The sequence below is a fragment of the Gallus gallus genome, chromosome 6 (genome assembly GCF_016699485.2).
Source record: "Gallus gallus isolate bGalGal1 chromosome 6, bGalGal1.mat.broiler.GRCg7b, whole genome shotgun sequence".
In the NCBI taxonomy this organism is placed as follows: Eukaryota; Metazoa; Chordata; class Aves; order Galliformes; family Phasianidae; genus Gallus; species Gallus gallus.
Genome location: NC_052537.1, coordinates 22,885,332 through 22,896,881, shown reverse-complemented (window position 1 = coordinate 22,896,881; position 11,550 = coordinate 22,885,332). Strand labels below are relative to the sequence as shown.

Here is an 11,550-nt window from a genome sequence, read left to right as displayed (position 1 = left end):
CCGATCCAGCAGCAGCAGCTCAGGGCTGGCAGCCTAACTGCTGCCTGTACCCCTCTGCTTAGTAATGCTCCATGCTGCTGGGTCTTGCTAGTGGTATGCAGCAGGAGTGCTGCTTTCTGCACAACTGAGCACAGTACCTGAGCCTGGGGCAGCAAGGGAAACTGACCCCTCCTGAACTGCTGATCCCTGGAGCCAACACCTTGCTGCCTCCCTCTTTCTTCCCAAGGAAAAACAGTTGAGCTGTCCCTACAAGGCTCCAGAAGATGTTGCTTCCTATTTTTTTTTTTTTTAAACCTTATTCACACACCAGCTTTAAGGAACTGCTAGAACAGGGCAGAAGGCAGGGCCTGGGCAACAGGCCTCCAAGCTGCTACAGCTCCTGCACAGCCATGGGGATGGCCCAGTGCAGCTGAGGGCACAGCTGCCTATCAGCCTCCCTCTGGGACATGCTGCTGCTTATCTGTGACCTGACTCTAAAGGGCTGTACAGGCGGTGTCCAAGGTAAAGCCTGCCCTGCACACATGTTGCCAACCTCTTCTCTAACAGCTGTTTATCTCTAACAGTGTCTTATCCTCACTGCAAGAAGAGGGTTAGAAATAAAGGTGGGAAAAGGAAAAATAATCAACATGAAGCCCAGATTTCCTCACCCTCCAAGCAGCAAGTGACTCTGCTCCCAGCATCACTTACTAGAAAAAAAATATTTATTTCCACAACACAAGTTCAGCAAACACAGACAAATACAAATAAATAAATAATGCCAATAAATTATCTGATAAATAAGGGGCAGACCTAAGACAACTCAATATTTCGTTCTTGGAATGTAGACATGAGAGGGATGGTGGTACCTACATACTACTGCAGCACCCTCACCGCAGAGGTGGGAGATGACACAGCCCCAGGCTGAGCACACTGCTAACCAGCAGCCCCTGCCCAAGACCCCAGCACCTCCCTCACATCCATGGCAGTTTGCCTCCTCCAGCAGGCTCAGCCTTCCCTTCTCCCAGCCACAGCTAGAGCCTGTCTTAGCAAGGAAAACCCATGGCCAAGCAGGGACTGGTCACATGCAGGGTGCCACAGGGCCCACGCTGCAGCAGGGGTACTGCCTGCCAACAGCAGGGGCCCAGCCAGTGCTGGGCTGTAGTGCTTGAAGTGCACTGGGGCAGTGGCTCCAGCCCCTGGCCCAGCACCTCTGGGAGCTGCCTGGTATGGAAGGGAAGATGCTAGAACAGCAAGAGCTGGAAGAAGGAGAAAGGGGGAGATGTTAGCACCGAGCTGCTCCATAGTTAGCTCAGTGCTCCATAGCCATGATGTGCTGGAGCCGGAGCAGCTCCCCCCCAGCTCTGCCCACTCACGGTGATGACGGGTCTCTATGGCTGCTGTCGGGGGTCACTCCCAGAGGAAGCGCACGTACCAGATGGTCTCGTTCTTCAGCTGCGGCCCGAAAAGGGGGTTGGCCTGGGCCAGGATAGCGATGAGCCAGCTGCAAGGGACGCGAGCGTGAGCCCCGGCGGCACGGGAAGGGCCTAGAGGGGCCCGGGGCCCGACGTCTGCCCCGAGGCAGAGCACTCGGGAGGCCGCGGCCGGGGCCCACCCGCTCGCTGGAGGCCGGCAGCGGCCAGCAGGCCCAGGGAGGCCGCGCGGGGGGCGGGGTGGGGGAAGGGCCGGGTACTCACAAGAGGTAGCAGCACACGGCCGTGGTGACCAGCATCGTGATGATCACCCTGCGGGGGGAGACACCGTCACGAGGGAAGGCTTTGCCACGGTCCTTCCCTCTCCTCCGGCCCGGCCGGCCGTACTCACCCGCGGTTGGGCCCCTTGGGCACGAACCAGGGGGCGGCGATGCCCACCAGGCCCCAGAAGGCCGAGAAGAGGACGAGGGGCAGCGCGAAACTGTGCGCCGTCATGGCCGCTCCGGCCGCCGCTCTCCCGCACCCACCGCTCAGGCTAACGTCCCGCCCACTGCCGCGGGGGGCGGCCAATCGGCGTAGAGAGCGCCGCGCGCTGACCGCCCTGCCACCTCCCATTGGCGGAGAGGGGCGCTTAGACCACCTCACCGACAGAGGGCGCCGCAGCGCGGCAGCAGAGGCGGCGATAGCCGGAGCCTGGCCGCCCTCCCCCTCACCTCGCTCCGCAAGCACGCACACACCGGCAGCTCCGAAAAAGTCCTTTATGTTACACAGTTGGAACACACCGCGCCCCGTCGCCGTCCGCGCCGCCACCGGGAGGTCGAGCAGCCGAGCCCCGCGGGTCACTTGGGCATGCGCCGCAGCTCGCTCATAAGCCACAGGGCCACGCTGAGCAGCGCCAGGGAACCCGACTGGTGCGTGGCGGCCAACGGCGTGGGGACGTAGAGCAGCAGCGTGCTGATGCCCAGGCCCACCTGCGGGAAGGGAGGAGGGTCAGCGCGGCTGTGGCTGCACCACTGACTGCACGCGGCCCAAAGCATGAGGTGAGCAGGCCCAAGGACAGGCCTCTTGCCTCCAAGTGGGGCTGTGAGTGCCATACAGGGTTCCAGCCTCGTGGAGCGCAGACCATGCGCTGCTTCCACGTCAAGGCAGCCTTCCAGCTCTTGTCTTGTGGATGTGCTGTGAAGGACGGGGAAAAAACTGAACAGAACAGGAAAAAGAAATGGACGTTACCTGCACCCATGCCACTGCCAGTAAGGATGTCACTGCTATCCTGGTCCTGTGAGGGAGGGAGATCTTCCGTGAGAAGAGGTACAGCGCTGTGACAGCTGTGACTGAGGCGGTTCCCTAAAGGAAGAGAGACTGTAACAGGACGGAGGAACAACCACCCTTCGTGAGAAGTTGAAAGGAAACGGGCCAGATATCTTTGCCTGCACCTTCCATGCAATAAAACATTGCTCACAGAACTTAGTTAATTTTAGAAACATGTTAATAGCCACCATCACATGCTGCAGATTCCATGCCCCACCTGCTTAACAGCCTTATATTTTTAAATATAAGGAAAGTTATGGACAGTTTCATTTTCTGAATGAATGCCTTACTTTTCCAATAGCTTTTCCTTATTTCTTCTGTTTGATAGGAATTATATCTGCCCCCTTGCCCCCTGAGACCTCGACAGTTAAAGGTGGAAGCTGTCAGCTGGAATCCTGACCTCATCTGCACTACCCAGCTATAGCTCACCAGCATCATCTCAGTGCACAGATCACCTCACTATTCCCCTACCAAAACTCTTTATCTTTCTGTTTAATCTTATCAAGCTACAGCTTGGTCCAAAGTAGTGTCAGCAGTGCTGTTTAATATCCAAACTGCTCTAATTTGCTGAGATTTCTTTCACAGGGCACTAACTGGTGTAAAGGAACTTAAACTCTAGAGGAAATCTCACTGTTGAGTGGTGTCTGCTTCCAAGTTTTATTTCAGGCAACACCCTCAGACATTTCCATTGCAAGGGCTACCCTGATCTGTAGCATGTGGAAAATGAGACACAAAGAAATGACGTCTGTAACTCGGACAGGAGGAAGTCATCCTTAAGGAAGAAGACCACATTAAAAAAAAAAATAATAGAAATGAGTGCTAACCTTCCTCTTTCTTCAGAAACAAATTGGTAACAAAGCTCTCAGGACCTTGGACACCCTGGATATCACTCATGCTGACAGAGCCACAGCCTGAAGATGACAGCTTGGCTGTAGGAGGCATCCAGGAGGAAGCTCAGACATAGCAGGAAGACAGCACTTACCAAGATCCTGTGATCAAACTGTACAGTTGTAGGATTCTCAAAGATATTTCTCAGGGTTGGGGAGAAGGCAAGAAGATCATCTGGGATCCAGCGTTCCCCCATTTTGGGGAAGGAATTGTACACAAGGCCAGCATCCAGCCCTGCCACAAAGGCACCTGCAATTTCAGAGCAGAGAATGAGACTAACGAACTGGGTACATCGGGCACCCCAAGCTGCACAGCTCTTATGTCCAGCCTGACTCAAGAACTCAGCTAAATCCCAAATTTCTTTTGCAAACACATAAAGAGATCTCACAACAGCATGCATGCTGTTCAACACATCTCCACCTGCTCAAAAGAGGCCAGTAAGAGAAGTTCTCAAATGCAAGCTCTCTGAAAAGAACAAAGTTTGCACAGAGAACACGATAGGGTTTTCCACACTCCCCATCAGACTAGAAAAAAAGGAATGCAGAGAGAAATGAGCCACAAGACAGGACAGCAGTACAAGACAGTATTACCTGAAAGAGCTGTAAGAAAAATGAGAGCTGTAGTTCCATGGGCAAAGTGTCTCAGCTGAAGCAGCTGACGTGTCTCATGCAACTGTAAAACAAAAAATGAATGGCAGTAAAAAAAATTCCAGTGCTGTCTGCAACAGGTAAGATAAGCTTTCATTACATATATGGGCCAATGGTTTGCCAAGTACTTCACAAGTAATTGAGTCCAGCCCTGTGCAGAAACTGAAGTGGCTGCTGGGCAGTTACTTGCACAAATCATTGAACCTGGCAGGCAGACTCCTGCCTGAGCTTGCACGAACTCTTGAGACTAATCACTGTTGACTGGAACAACAAAGTCAAATGAAACATCTCATAACTGTTGCAGGACACAACAGTTCGAAAGAAGTTAAATAAGAAGTTTCTATAAACTTCTAATGGTATTAGATCACAGTCAGAAATAGGATAAAATAGAAGTAAGCATTATCCTCCACACAATTCCTTTACCCCCACGACCCTCTGTGTTTTACACTATGCTGTGCCTTGACTCCTGGTGCACCACTTTGTACCTGGTGTCGTGGAAGCAGCAAAGACAGCCCCGTCCACAGACTGGCAGCATATAGAACCAGTGCAGAGCCAAGGTGTGCTGCGAGGCGGTACTGGCTGACCCGAGGAATATCGTGGGAGTCTGGCTTCTCTTCCAGTCCGCTCTTCACCATGTACCATCCCAGTAGCCCCTGACATAACAACAGGAGAGGGTGAGAGCCAGTTCCCCTACCCCATGCATCAGTAAGAGCCAGGGGCAGCCCTTCACATCTGCCTCAGCACAGACAGGGCAGCAACAACTGCTAAAAATCAGAGGAACATTAAAGTCAAAATGATTTATTTCTTCTATCTCCAACCACCAACTAGCACTATCATACCCCACCCAAACTTTCACGGATTTGTCTCTCAACAATCAGGAGATATACGTCACACTGCAGCTATTCCCTGCAGCTGCACAGCTCTCACCTGGAAGCACACGAGCCCACAGAGTGCAAGCACACGGCCCTTCATGGGGCGGCTGAGCCAGCCCTTCCTCCAGAAGTAGGCAGCAGGAAGGATGTAGGCCAAGCCCACTACACGGCCCCACATACGGTGTGAGTACTCCATGTACCAAATGAACTTGAACTCTGTCAGAGTCATGTCATGATTCAGGCTGTGAAGGGTGTAAAAACAAAGAGCGGTTTAAGGCAGTGCCGCTGTCCCGCTTCACGCTGCCCGTGGTGAGAGATGAGGGGCAGGAGGGGGATTGCCCACAGCCGCTACCAGACGCGCTGTGTGCCTCGCTCCCAGTGTGAGGGAATGCTTCTATTTACATGAGATCCCTGTGCTGCCTGTCTGCAGGACCAGCGCCCCCAGCCCACCGACCCACCTCTGAGTGCTCACATTTTAAACTCTGGGAACTGTTGGTACTTCTGAAACTCCGCTTCCCACTCCTGCTGCGTCCTGGGGGGTTTCATCTCCTTCACCAAGTGCCAGTCCACCATGGACAGGCCGGATTCCGTCAGCCTGCAGGCAGACAGAAGCAGCACGGCTCACCCCAACAGAACCGAGATGACAGCCGCTGGGTGCAGCAGACAACCCTTAAGCTGAGAGCTAGAAACATGGAGCGCAGGGAGGACCGACGGCCAAAACAATACGGACTGGCACCCCCAATCCCACGTCCAGCCGAGGCGGGGGCTTCCGCGGGCCGGGCGCCCGCTCTCACCTGGTCACGCCGCCCAGCACTACGGCACCCGCCACAGCGCCGCTGCAGGCGAGCAGCCATCGCCCGACAGCGGGCGGGACGGCGGGGGCCGGCTGCTGCGGGAGGCCGCGACGCGGAGGCTGACGGAGAGGGACGAGCGAGGGGCCGAGACGGAAGAACCGCCCGCCTCCGCAGCACAGCGTCCGCAGCATCCCGACCGAGCCCGGAAGTGGCGGCCGCGTGGCGGAAGTGGGGTGAGCGCTTCCGGCCACCTCCGGGCGTCACCATGACAATTCCGCGGCACGTGACCCAGAACCAGCAGCGACCCCCGCGCGCCGCCAGCGCAGGTGAAGGCGCGTGAGAGACGGGGGCGGGGCCCCGGGCCGGGGCGGGGGCGGGGCTGCGGCGGAGGGGGGCGGGGCTCGGCCCGGACAGAGCGCGTCGGCCTCGCCCCCTCGCGGCCCGGGCCGCTGACGAAGGGCGCGGGCTCTGGGCCGCGAGGGGGCGAGGCCGGATGCTGAGCGCGGGGGGCGGGACCCGAGGCGGAAGCGGGCGGGAAGCTCGACGGGAGGCTGCGAGGCACCTGGGGGCCGCCATGGGCCGAGCCGGGCCGATCGCGTCGTTCCTTCCTAGGCATGGACGATGGCTTCCTTATGGAGGTGTGCGTGGACTCGGTGGAGTCTGCCGTCAACGCGGAGCGCGGAGGTGAGGCCCGAGGCCCGGTCCGGTTGGTGGGAGCGGGGTGAGGGCCGAGGTCGGTTGTGATCGCCTCTCCGCAGGTGCCGGCCGGATCGAGCTGTGCGCGGGCCTGGTGGAGGGAGGAACCACCCCGAGCATGGGTGAGCCGCGCGTCCCCCGCGCCCCTCCGGTCTCGCTGCGTTCTTGTGGAGGCGCGCCCCCTGGGGGTGCCGCCAGCCCTTCTGCGAGCCCATCTCTCGCCCCTCGTCCCGTTTCTCCCCCCAGGGCTCCTGCAGGTGGTCAAGCAGTGCGTGCGGGTCCCGGTGTTCGTCATGATCCGGCCTCGCGGCGGGGATTTTCTCTACTCGGACCGAGAGGTGGAGGTGATGAAGGCCGACATCCGCCTGGCCAAGCTGCACGGTGCGGATGGGCTGGTCTTCGGGGCCCTCACCGAGGATGGACGCATCGATACGGAGCTCTGCACGGCGTTGCTGGGTGAGAGCATCCCTGCTTGTAAATGTTGCTCTAAGGGCCGTGCTGTGACCAGGGACGGTAGCTTTGTGCTGTTCTGTCTCACACCGTAGAATGCGCTGCGTTGGGTTCTTTGGTCTGCAGGTGTCGTTTGGGTCCTTGCTCTTTTTCTCCAGCGGAGTCCTGCAACCAGTATTTTCAGTGCATTAGTTAGGTAGTATTAGATAGTTACATTTCTTCTTGTAGAAAGTAAATTGGCTCGTAAGCTGCCAGTGTTGAGCACCACTGCTGAAGTTTGCAGCGGACTGATCTAGTTCAAATATTGTACGTAGTGAAGGCAACCTCATGTGCTTTTCTGGTTCTGACACAAAGGACTTCCTGTAGCAGTCTATGCTGACCATATGTTTTCATATTGCAGCTGTTTGCCGGCCCTTGCCAGTCACGTTTCACCGAGGTGAGTTTGGTGGCCCTGGCAGGGACCAGCTTCTGCCCCACTGACAGAGATGGGGGTGCTGGGAGGTAGCTGGGCTTAATCTGTGGTGCTTTTTCTTTGGAGGGGGAAAAGCTGTGTCTACTGTGCATGAGCTGTGGCTGTGCTGTTTGCTCATGAGGGCTGAGGTCGGGGGGGTCCGAGATTGGTAGCAGTGCTGCTGCCCTGCATGGGGTGGAAATGTCCAAAGAGCTGAGTGCTGCAGCCCTGCCGTTATTGTGAGGGTGATGTTACGGCCGGGAGCTGTGGCTGAGAGAAGGGATTTTCCCATTTCTTTCCTGGGCTGGGATGGCGACAGGGCTTGAGTGATGAGTTGAGTGATTTCTGAACTGTTCCATTGGTCTCTCAGCCTTCGACATGGTGCACGACCCTCAGGTGGCACTGGAGACTCTGATTTCTCTGGGGTTTGAGCGGGTATTGACCAGTGGCTGCGATAGCTCTGCACTGGAAGGATTATCCTTGATTAAGAAACTTGCAGAACAGGTAAGTGCTCCCTACATGCCTCTGGATTACTGTGGCCACTTCCTGGGCTTTGCTCGGGGGCAGATTCTTTGTGATGACCCTCATTTCTGTGGGGAAGCTGCTGTCTGCAAGCGCTTTTCCCCCACTTCCGGGTTGTCCTTAATCTGTTTTCCCAAGTAAGTCCCTGTGGGCTAGAACCCTGAAGTGAGAATGCAGGAATTATAAGTCACTGTGACTTTGAGGAGTGCAATACATAAGTTTTTGTTGCTCCCCATAATAGCATGTGAGGACTTAATGCTGTGGCAGTATCATTAACAAGTTATTTTTCTTTCAGGCAAAGGGTAGAATTGTCGTAGTGCCAGGTAACGTTTTTTCTTGTCATCTGTAACAGGTCTAGTTGTCTCTGGCTCCTCTTGCCCTGGGGTGCACTGTCTAATTGTTTTTTTCTGAGCCACATTCCTAGGTGGGAGGTGCTCCTGCCCTGGTGTGAGTAAAGGCTGCAGAGCCCTGCAGCTGCTGCTCACTGGAGCATTTGGGGGACAGTTGTAGATCTGTGGGAGAACGCGAATCAAGTCTTTTCCCGTCTCTTCAAGTGGCAGAGTCTCTTGTCCCAAGGGCTCTTTCCCCTTCTGTATAGGTGGTGTTGGTTTGTTAAGGGATAGATCTCAGGGATGATGTTGGGTATGTGATAGTCCTTTCTGTGCTGGATGTGACATAACAAGGATCTTCTCACCAGGGGGTGGCATCACAGAGCGCAACCTGCAAAGGATTCTGGAAGGCTCTTCTGCTTCTGAGTTTCACTGCTCTGCTCGCTCAGCCCGGGACTCAGGGATGAAGTTCAGGTAACTGATTATTTCTTACTATTTTGTAGCAAAATTGTACTGGGGAAAATCAGGATTAATACAAATGCAAGTGCGTGGAACAGGTGTAAATTTCAAACAGCTTTCTGAGTGCTAATTGTACTATTGTGGTTGGGATTGTGTTGCTTGGCTCTGTGTTCTGCAGTGTGTGAATCCAGTGGCGCTCATCGTCTGGATACAAGCTCCATGCACAACCAGGTCCTTGGGGCTTTTCATCTGCTACTGTTGCCCTAGGGCTTGTGAGTGCACTCCGGTGACACTTGGAAGGGTGTGTTCTGATGTAGTTACCTTTGACCTGTAGCACTGATGAGTGTGAGTTTTGGGAGGCCTGTGGGTTGTGCCTCTATGAACAGCGATGAAGACCACAGGTCTGCACTGGGTTTCTGTAGATGCTGTTTTTTCTCTGTCCTCTGGACTGTTCTTTGTTCTGTTTCTGCCTCATCTTTGGTCTGGATGGCACCAGCAGGTATTCTGACTGCTGCTAACACTGGGGGGAAAATGGTGGGTTTTCATTAATGTCTTTTACCCTTCTATGTCACCTGCCAATAATAACCAGTCATTTTCTGTACAGAAATCCAAATGTTGCCATGGGAGCATCGTTCTCTGCCCCTGAGTACTCTGTTAAGGTGGCAGATGTGGCTAAAGTGAGGACCCTGAATGCCATTGCAAAGAACATTCTGTAGTGGAAAGCACTGTGCTGGAACAAGAGCATCAAGACTCCAGAGTTTTTCCTGCCACATGGACAGATGTGTACTGCTTCCGTCCTCAGGCTGCGGAGGATGCAAATTAGGTGACAAAGCCTGATGTTTCTTCCCTTGGTTTCCCCTGAGTGACCAGTCCCTGGCCTGGAAACATATGTTGGCCATTTTAAATAAAAGGACTCATTCTTGGATGTGATGGCAACAAGCTGCTCAGCAGTATTTAGAGAGGAAGGGAGCTGAGCAAGTATGGGAGAATGAATTGTGTAGCACTGCATGTGATTGTCAAATAAATGCTGCAGCTGCTCCCCTCTTACTCTGTTTTTACTGTTTTTTATTGTTTGTTCTGAATTTATTTTACTTTATGCTCTATTTTGCATGGTTTGGTACAGCATGCTTTGGCATCAGTTCTAGATAAGCACTACAAATGGAAAAGTCCACATTAGCTCATCTATGTAAGATTAGGCAATGTGTACAGGAGATAGAAACACTTCCTGAGAACAAAGTAATAGCAAATAAGCACTCAGTTAAGAACTCACTAACTAACTCAAACCCTAGTCGTGTCAGGAGGGCCAAGTGTGAGAGCAACAGAAGAGAGGTAAGAGTCAGATGAGGGGACGCTGAATTAATCATCCTCATGCTGCACCAAAAGATAAAACAGTTACATCCAAAACACCATGAAGGGAAATGTCTTAGCCACAGCTGGAAAATGAGGTCTGCTCGTGCCAGCTAGTAGGATAGCTGAGGATTAGAAACTCAGCATCTCTTAGGATAAAGAGAAGCACATCAAAGTTGTTGATATGCAGAGGTGATGAGCCCATATTGCAAGAAGCTTCTACTACCTGACTGATGAGGTGAGCTAGCTGTGAGCCAACCTGGGCTACAGGTGAGAGAGGTTACGGGGGGGGTAGGGCATATGGTGAGATTCCTTGGGAAGCCAAGGTACTTTTTCTCAGGGAGTTTCCAGGTCCTTTTCCTAACATATCTTCACAAGCGTGTCCTTAATCTTTAGTGTGTGGGGGGGAAAGTGCCTGTGGATCAGAATCAGAATCATTCAGAATCAAAATCTAATCAGAATCAAAGCTTAGGCTTGTTTTGGTTTTACCTTAGGAGAATCAGATAGTTGAAAACCTATAGCTAAAGATTGTAACTTCGGAGCTTCGTGTCAGAGAGCATATCCCCTTTTTCACGTGGATCCGTCAGAGGTTATCAGTGTCTCTCAAAACACACCTTGGGAACATAGATGTCAATTCTCAACATGTGAGCTGGAAGGGTACAGCTGCACAGCGTCAGGTCAGTGCTGGCTGATGTGCACTCGGTAGAAAGGATTCAAACTTGGTAGAAATGATTTCACTTACAGTTAACTGGATTTAAGAGTTTGTTTAAGAGCTGTAAGATTTCATGAGTCATGATGATTAAAGATATCTGCAACTCAATTAATGTGAATATTATGCTGACACAACCTTCCGCCGTCATATATGTAGTTTGGTTCTTTTGTGTAAAGTTTTGTTTGTTTTAAAAGGCTTCTGAACTCAAAGGGCATTACACCATAAAAAAGCAAAGAAATAAACCTCTTAGAGATTAGGAGGTCTGGACAAATCTGTATGGTGTCTTGCAGAAGTCTCTGTCCTGGAGCAGACCCTGTGGGAGCATGAGGGGCACTTCAGTTAGCTTGGTCCCAACAAATATTTTCTGCATATTGTAATGCAAAGAGCCTTGTGGAAGGAGCTGAAGGATACTAAGGCGACTTTAAGGGTTTTCAGGAGGATGAGCATGTCGAAAGCCTGAGGGTAGAGGAAGAGTGGATTTGCTTGTTTTCAACATTCTGGGCTGAGGAAAGCTGTTCAGCTCTGAACAGAAGACCAAAGACTGGGAGAGGATGGGCTCAGTGATATGCATTGAAAAGCAAGGCGAGTGATGGGATGGAGTATTCAATAGGAAGCTGTAAGTGGGGCAAGTGGTCCCCTTGTGAACCTTATAAGCAAGGCGAGGGC

The 11,550-nt window shown here is 53.2% G+C and overlaps 3 protein-coding genes across 10 annotated transcripts; 1 reads left to right on the top strand and 2 right to left on the bottom strand.

Moving 5' to 3' along the window:
• Window positions 1–645: 645 nt before the first annotated feature.
• ATP6V0E2 (ATPase H+ transporting V0 subunit e2) lies at window positions 646–2,015 on the bottom strand. Of its 2 annotated transcripts, NM_001277388.2 has the most exons (4): window positions 1,801–1,941; window positions 1,674–1,721; window positions 1,353–1,480; window positions 684–1,235 (listed from the first exon to the last, which is right to left on the bottom strand). In NM_001277388.2, the coding sequence occupies exons 1-3, from the start codon at window positions 1,902–1,904 to the stop codon at window positions 1,387–1,389; spliced, it is 246 nt and encodes an 81-aa protein (NP_001264317.1). In that variant the 5' UTR covers window positions 1,905–1,941; the 3' UTR covers window positions 684–1,235; window positions 1,353–1,386.
• A 138-nt stretch (window positions 2,016–2,153) lies between these two features.
• On the bottom strand, window positions 2,154–6,122 carry COX15 (COX15, cytochrome c oxidase assembly homolog). The gene is made up of 8 exons (NM_001114126.2): window positions 5,919–6,122; window positions 5,597–5,719; window positions 5,180–5,366; window positions 4,738–4,905; window positions 4,196–4,277; window positions 3,700–3,854; window positions 2,640–2,753; window positions 2,154–2,380 (listed from the first exon to the last, which is right to left on the bottom strand). Exons 1-8 carry the CDS (start codon window positions 6,107–6,109, stop codon window positions 2,249–2,251), a joined length of 1,152 nt encoding a protein of 383 aa, NP_001107598.1. The 5' UTR covers window positions 6,110–6,122; the 3' UTR covers window positions 2,154–2,248.
• A 51-nt stretch (window positions 6,123–6,173) lies between these two features.
• On the top strand, window positions 6,174–11,140 carry CUTC (cutC copper transporter). Of its 7 annotated transcripts, none has more exons than XR_006939536.1 (9): window positions 6,174–6,244; window positions 6,531–6,602; window positions 6,677–6,736; window positions 6,861–7,070; window positions 7,465–7,500; window positions 7,886–8,019; window positions 8,735–8,840; window positions 9,004–9,126; window positions 9,430–9,607. XR_006939536.1 is itself a non-coding variant. In NM_001006503.2 (9 exons), the coding sequence occupies exons 2-9, from the start codon at window positions 6,533–6,535 to the stop codon at window positions 9,539–9,541; spliced, it is 756 nt and encodes a 251-aa protein (NP_001006503.1). In that variant the 5' UTR covers window positions 6,174–6,244; window positions 6,531–6,532; the 3' UTR covers window positions 9,542–11,140. The 7 variants fall into 7 exon arrangements, 5 of the variants coding, with proteins under 5 accessions (NP_001006503.1, NP_001384440.1, NP_001384439.1 ...); NM_001006503.2 differs by lacking the exon at window positions 9,004–9,126 and adding an exon at window positions 8,333–8,360 and having other exon boundaries at window positions 9,430–11,140; NM_001397511.1 differs by lacking the exon at window positions 9,004–9,126 and having other exon boundaries at window positions 9,430–11,140.
• Window positions 11,141–11,550: the final 410 nt, after the last annotated feature.